Source organism: Portunus trituberculatus, chromosome 50 (genome assembly GCF_017591435.1).
Source record: "Portunus trituberculatus isolate SZX2019 chromosome 50, ASM1759143v1, whole genome shotgun sequence".
In the NCBI taxonomy this organism is placed as follows: domain Eukaryota; kingdom Metazoa; phylum Arthropoda; class Malacostraca; order Decapoda; family Portunidae; genus Portunus; species Portunus trituberculatus.
The window spans coordinates 26,075,326-26,082,825 of NC_059304.1; the positions used below are offsets into that span (position 1 = coordinate 26,075,326).

The 7,500-nt window shown below is 46.1% G+C and overlaps 2 protein-coding genes across 2 annotated transcripts in view; one reads left to right on the top strand and one right to left on the bottom strand.

The window, feature by feature from the left end:
• LOC123500103 overlaps positions 1-7,500 on the bottom strand; it is a 19,365-nt gene that overhangs the window by 4,679 nt on the left and 7,186 nt on the right. Inside the window, exons 2-3 of the mRNA XM_045248763.1 lie at positions 931-1,383; positions 86-769 (exon numbers count right to left, since the gene is read on the bottom strand). Coding sequence (XP_045104698.1) covers positions 86-769; positions 931-1,128 — 882 coding nt within the window. The 5' untranslated portion in view covers positions 1,129-1,383. The remainder of the gene's footprint in view (positions 1-85; positions 770-930; positions 1,384-7,500) is intronic.
• The window catches only part of LOC123499927, a 1,509-nt gene continuing 1,237 nt past the window's right edge, over positions 7,229-7,500 (top strand). The window contains exon 1 of the mRNA XM_045248458.1: positions 7,229-7,500. This exon is cut by the window's right edge and continues 1,237 nt beyond it. Within this exon, the coding sequence (XP_045104393.1) occupies positions 7,229-7,500 (272 nt within the window).

Consider the following 7,500-nt stretch of genomic DNA (forward strand, 5'->3'; position numbering starts at 1 on the left):
ATATATATATATATATATGTAGGCAAGATTTCAACAAGTTAGAGTAGGAAGAAAGCCGACTGACAATAAGGAATTGAAAGTGTACCGGTAAGGTGGCTCCGTAGGAGTAGAAGGCTGCTATGTTGTAGCACTCAAATACATCCTCCAACTCGGTAGACTTCCACACATCCGTCTGTAGAGCGGTGGATTCCTCGATGTCTTCGTAGGGAAAGATGGAAGACGTCCCTGTGAGGAACACTGCGTCCAAGCAGCCCTTGGGACTGTTTTGCTCGTGCAGCAAGTCGTCAATGTCTGCTGCTGAAGCCGCTTCCAGTACCTCACCCTCGGCCCTCTGACGGTCATGCTCTATTCTCTTCAAATCAGCCTCGAGCTTGGCAGCGAAGGACTCCACCAGCGGGGTGGTGGCTCCCTGTTCCCTGATATACCTGGCCACTCCGTCCTTCAGGGCGACTCTGTCTCTAAGCGGTGAGTTTTCCTCTGAGCTCTCATTATCTTCTTGCGTCCACTCAGTTTCAGAGACGAGGCCGCCATTGATATTAATTTTTTTTAAATGTTTTGGGAGAGTATCTGCGGATTGCGTGCTAAGACCACGGGGAGTAAGACCACTGCCTGGTGACCTTTGGGGCGAGGTCTTGAATGCACTCGCAGAGTAGGACTTAAGTGCCAGGGCTGCAGCCTGGGGAAGAGGTGGTTGAAATGGAGCCGCAGTAGAGTTCGCCTCGGATACAGCCAAGGGATTAACGTAGCAGTAGGGATGCTCCACCTGCAACTGTGGAAAAGAAGTAGTGGTGAGACAGAATTTCCTGTGTCATTCTCACTCAGATAATCCTCACTTACTGTGCACCACCATGCACGGTGTTCTTTGGCACTGACAAAGAGAGAATATATCACATCTCTCCCACTTCTTCCTTGTTCTTGACACTCACTCACCTTATCACAGTCAAACCAGGCTCCATCCTGTTCATCCTGACGTCTCCAGCACCCTGCTTTCAGGAACTGACACTGAAAGCACCCAGTCAGAAATAATCTAGCAGATGACGTCACGTGTTGGAGAGAGGTCAGTAGTGTAGATGCCAGCTGGGTGGGGGAAGCTGGGGGCCAAGCATGGTCTGCGGTGGGGGGCGTCATGACAGCCTGGGCAGGTGGTCATGGCACTGCAAAGGGTGTGCTGCTGAGGTCACCCTCACCCCTCGCTGCCCCCCTTGGGCCCCGAGGCCGTGCGACGTCCTCACTCATGCCCACACTCCCGCTACGTCTGTGCCCTTGACTTGATTCACATCTTCAATCAATCGCGTCCTAGTTACTCTGACACAGACAAGGTCACGTTCCTCTGGTCACGGTTGCGTAGTTGTTTGTTATCACCACACCTCTGGGATCACAATCCTGTTAAAAAGAAAAAAAAAAGTTATGGTAAGGAGACAGTTGCACTGACTTGTGAAGGAAGCCTGTCTATTCAAACGAAGTTCCCAGCACAGACATATTGTTAAATAAATCAGAATAAATATTAGGTAAAGTGGGGAGGGTGACTGTTGAGTGAGGAAGAGGGGAGACCTGCAGGAGAGGAATGTTATGTACCAGAGCTGTTAGACTACTTTTGAATGGAACTTGATGATGATGATTTTTTTTTTTTTATGTAGGAAAGAGGGCCAGCCAAGGGGAAAAAAATGAAAAAAAAGGCCCACTTGAGTGCTGGTTCTCAATAAAGAAGAAAAGCGTCAACCAAAATTAGGGAGCAAATGCCTCGATACCTCCCTCTTAAAAGAAGATGCAGGGAGGGAGTTCCAGAGTTTACCAGTGAAAGATATGAATAATTGAGAGTACTGATTAACTCTTGCATTAAAGAGTTGGACAGAATAGGAATGAGAGGAAGAAGAAAGTCTTGTGCAGAGAGGCCGTAGGAGGGGGGAGGCATGCAGTTAACAAGATCAGTAGAACAGTTAGCAAGAAAATAGCGATAAACGATGGGAAGAGATGCAACATTTCGCCGGTGAGAAAGAGGCTGAAGACAGTTAGTCAGAGGAGAGGAGTTGAAGAGACGAAAAGCTTTTGATTCCACCCCGTGCCCTCGCTGGCCTAAACCCTCGGAAGGCTTATGGTCCTGATGGGGTACCTCCTATTGTTCTCAGAAACTGTGCTTCCGTGCTTGTACCTTGCCCCGCCAAACTCTTCCAACTTTGTCTATCGACTTCTACCTTTTCTTCCTGTTGGAATTTCGTCTACATTCAACCTGTTCCTAAAAAGGGTGACCATTCTAACCCCTCAAACTACCGTCCTGTAGATTTAATCTCTTGCTTGTAAAAAGTTTTTGAATCTATCCTGAATAGGAATATTCTCAAACATCTGTCACTTCACAATCTTCTGTCTGATCGCCAGTATGGGTTCTGTCAAAGTCGCTCTACTGGTGATTTTCTGGCTTTCCTTACTGAGTCTTGGTCATCCTCTTTTAGAGATTTCGGTGAAACTTTTGCTGTAGCGTTAGACATATCAAAAGCTTTTGATAGAGTCTGGCATAAAGCTTTGATTTCAAAACTGCCCTCCTACGGCTTCTATCCTTCTCTCTGCAACTTTATCTCAAGTTTCCTTTCCGACCGCTCTATTGCTGCTGTGGTAGACGGCCACTGTTCTTCTCCTAAATCTATTAATAGTGGTGTTCCTCAGGGTTCTGTCCTGTCACCCACTCCTTCTATTATTCATTAATGACCTTCTTAACCAAACTTCTTGCCCTATCCACTCCTATGCTGATGATACCACCCTACATCTTTCCACGTCCTTTCAGAGACGACCAACCCTTCAGGAAGTCAACAGATCACGCCGGGACGCCACGGAACGCCTGACTTCCGATCTTTCTAAGATTTCCGATTGGGGCAGAGAAAATCTAGTAGTTTTCAATGCCTCATAAACTCAATTCCTCCATCTATCAACTCGACACAACCTTCCAGACAACTATCCCTCTTCTTCAATGACACTCAACTGTCTCCCTCTTCCACAATGAATATCCTCGGTCTGTCCTTTGCTCATATTCTTAACTGAAAACTTCACATCTCATCTCTTGCTAAAACAGCTTCTATGAAGTAAGGTGTTCTAAGGCGTCTCTGCCAGTTTTTCTCGCCCCTCCAACTGCTTACTCTGTATAAGAGCCTTATCCGTCCCTGTATGGAGTACTCTTCGCATGTTTTTGTGGGTTCCAGTCACACAGTTTTACTAGATAGGGTGGAATCAAAAGCTCTTCATCTCATCAACTCCCCTCTTCTGACTAACTGCCTTCAGCCTCTTTCTCACCGCCGGAATGTTGCATCTCCTTTGTTATCGCCAACGAGAGAGAGAGAGAGAGAGAGAGAGAGAGAGAGAGAGAGAGAGAGAGAGAGAGAGAGAGAGAGAGAGAGAGAGAGAGAGAGAGAGAGAGAGAGAGAGAGAGAGAGAGAGAGAGAGAGAGAGAGAGAGAGAGAGAGAGAGAGAGAGAGAGAGAGAGAGAGAGAGAGAGAGAGAGAGAGAGAGAGAGAGAGAGAGAGAGAGAGAGAGAGAGAGAGAGAGAGAGAGAGAGAGAGAGAGAGAGAGAGAGAGAGAGAGAGAGAGAGAGAGAGAGAGAGAGAGAGAGAGAGAGAGAGAGAGAGAGAGAGAGAGAGAGAGAGAGAGAGAGAGAGAGAGAGAGAGAGAGAGAGAGAGAGAGAGAGAGAGAGAGAGAGAGAGAGAGAGAGAGAGAGAGAGAGAGAGAGAGAGAGAGAGAGAGAGAGAGAGAGAGAGAGAGAGAGAGAGAGAGAGAGAGAGAGAGAGAGAGAGAGAGAGAGAGAGAGAGAGAGAGAGAGAGAGAGAGAGAGAGAGAGAGAGAGAGAGAGAGAGAGAGAGAGAGAGAGAGAGAGAGAGAGAGAGAGAGAGAGAGAGAGAGAGAGAGAGAGAGAGAGAGAGAGAGAGAGAGAGAGAGAGAGAGAGAGAGAGAGAGAGAGAGAGAGAGAGAGAGAGAGAGAGAGAGAGAGAGAGAGAGAGAGAGAGAGAGAGAGAGAGAGAGAGAGAGAGAGAGAGAGAGAGAGCGATGGAAGTTGTTTACAAGATAGGAAGTGCTGAGTCCCGTCTCATAGATAGAGAATTCCTGGGTCAGCGGATGAGGTCAGAGGGTGAGTTCACTGCCTCATGCCAGGCCACACCAAGGAGCAGTCCTCAACAAGCTATCGCAGAGTACACGTTAACATCGTCATCTCCTTGTAACGTGCCGTAGACCCGAACACGTAAGTTCATTGTCCTTCAGACGTATACGTATTTACCCCACACGCTATTCTATGAGTGTATTTATCGTATTTAGTGTCGCATAATGTATTTAGTCTCACAAAACTTAGCATATATGTACTTATATCACAGCCGTTCTCATTTGGTGGGAGTGTGTGTGTAATATAAGGATTCGACCCGTCGAGGGGCCCTAATTATTTCACCTGCATCCTTGCCAAAGGGAAACGCGCTTATTGTATTGTTTGTTTGTATTTTATCGTAGTGCCTTTGTCAACAGGTTTTGACCGAAAAATATATATATTATCGCGTCAACGTGAGGGTCTCACTGTCCTGCAACCACCTTGAAGGGCGGTAACAGTCAAAACGTGAGGTCCACGACGACACGACAGTGATGACAACGGTGAAACAGGATATTTGCAGGCCTCCCGTGACAGTGACAAGCAGTGATGAACATCATATTTATGTGCACTCAGTAACACTCTACGGGATCTACTTGTCATACTCAACAATTAGTTGGTGCACCAGTGATTGTTACTCATGTGTGTGTGTGTATCATTGAATGACGACAAACTTACAAGCACATATTTACGTGAATGCAGTGAAACTCTACGGGATTCACTTAGAGGAATCCATACCCAGTTTGTACAGTGGTGATCATTAATTGTGTTTATGTGTGTATAAGGGATAGGAAATGGTGACAAATAGTGAACGTACCTACGTACCCAATGAACGAAATTCTACGGGGATCATTTATCAGATTCCGCAGTCAGTGTAAATATTAGTAATTGTTGACTTGTGTTTAAGGATAAGAACTGCGTTAAAGAGTGACAAACACATTGTCAGGCAACAGCGACAATGGATTAGGTCGTGAGATCGAGTCTCTCTCTCTTTCTTTATAGATGCTGAGTTAGAAAGAGCTATGGTAGGTGAATGGGACGTTTAGACGACGCCAAGAACTTCCTAAGGGATTTATCTATCGTATTTCACAACCGGCTTGTATGTTATTTGTAGTGTAGGGATCAAGTGACGAGAGTGTCTTCACTGCTGTCTGCGCATTTACCAAGGCACCGGTATTAGGCTATTGAGCCACTTCTGCTGACACACATATGGTGTGTAATGTCTGCTGACGCACGTATGGTGCGTAATTCTGCGGACGCACGTATGGTGTGTATCTTCTGCTGACACACGTATGGTGTGTAACCTTTGCCGCCAGTACCCATAGTAAACTTGGAGGAAGCCTACAGACATCATCGTTATCATCTACTGACAGCACTACCTTCCAACATGGAAGAAAACAAATCTGAGAAGGCCAGCTCACCTGAGCTTGAGCCAAAAGACATTGTTCCTGGAGACGTAGGCATGGAGCCAATGATGGAGGAAGGCCTGGAATCAACAGATGGTAGAATTGAAAGACTGCCACATAACATCACACATCCATGGTAGAGTGAGAAGGACTTGAACTCCACTACGCTGTCGGAAGATCAGAACATCACGGAACAGCTATTTGAACGCAGTCAACAAATACAACAGATGTTTACTCACATGTTGACTGTAGTGAGAAGCTTCAACGAAAGTGTAAATCAGCTACGTGCAGTGAAGAAAACAGAACATGGTAGAGCAATGCCAACCTTGACTGCTAAAGATATCTCTCCTATTACTGAATCGGAAACGGCTTCTGGACGTGAAGGCAACTCGTCCTTCTCTTCAGTATCCGAATCGGGACAGTCTCACCAGGGGGAGTATGAGAGTACTGTCCGAGACTGTACTGGCACGACCAACCTGACTATACCCTCTACAAGCAGACAGGAGGTGGGCGATAATAACTCAACCAGGTCATCAAAACCACCTGGAAACCAGGAACCGACTGTCACTTCGAGGAATGAGGGATGAACGATATCAAAGGCTTGCGCCTTTTCGTGGAAACCTTGAGCACCTGCGTGAGGAACTTGAAAATTATGGGAGAACTAAAACAAATTGAAACATATGCATCTATGCACATCATAACAGGGAGATTTAAAGGGAAACTAAGAGAAGACTACGTGGATGAGTCATATAAACATGAAGAACTGAACATGGGCACCTCGTGCAATGCCGAGTGGTTGTTAACATTCACAAAAAACATGCTCAGAAAGGCTGAGAAGGACGGAGAACGGATAGAAGATTCAAACAGACAACGTGCAAACTCGTCATATGAATCCTTACCAAATAGGAAGACTATGGGATTGATGACCGCGACGTCAAGGGTGACGAACAGAAGTCAGACACAGTGCTCGCTGTGTCAGGGACACCATCCCATCGACACATGTAGGTGCTTCATTGAGATGAATACAACTAACCGCCTGTCACTAGTGCGACGAGAGCGGCGGTGTTTGTCTTGCTTTGGCTATAATCATTGGATCACGACATGTCCCCGAAAGGTGCTGTGTGGTATTGATGGCTGCCTAGAATTTCATTCTCCTCTGTTACATTTCACAGGAAATACAATAGATAGCCATATTCAAGGCAGATCAACGAGGCTCCCAAATGCTCCTCAAGGACTAAAAAGAACTCACCTTGGTGGAGACACCTCTTTCCCTTCATAAGAGATTAAGACAAGCGCCACTACGGGCCATTATGCCACCAGACCCATCCACAAGTAATACTAACTCTGAAGCAACTAGTTCCTCACAGAAAGAAAGTACAGATAAATTCAACACCCTGGTGACCCTTAATAAGAACAAGAAGGATCCTTTCAGATGGTTCAGCACTGGACAAACAGGAGGATGTTTCAACACCGAGTACTCCCTATCATAAGGCATGACTGAGGAGTAGAAGTTCAAGCAGAGTAGTTCTCCCTTTCAGTTCTCCCCATTGTAAAGGTGAAGGTGGGAGCTAAGAGCCAAGACCCAAGAAACTCCATCATTACGGGTGCCCTCTTAGATTCAGGTAGTGATAGATCTTATTGTACGCGTGGTCTAGCAGATCATCTACAAGCCAAAGGGAGCCAGTGCAGCTAACTATTGGCACAATTATGTGTGAAGATACACAGCTAAACACTGAACAACTTGATTTAATGGTGACCAGCACAGGAATGAGGAAGAGCCGAACCGTTCTTATTCCCCAAGTTATAGTTGTGACAGAATTCCCATCCTCTCTGAAAGGTTCTGTTGCAAGGTCCAGTGATATGGAAGTGTGGTCTCACCTTCGAGACATTGCACAGTTCCATGCTCCAAAGGAAGTGGAACTTTTAATAGGCTTAGATATACCCCAAGCCCTAGTACCATTAGAAGTAAGATCTGGAAA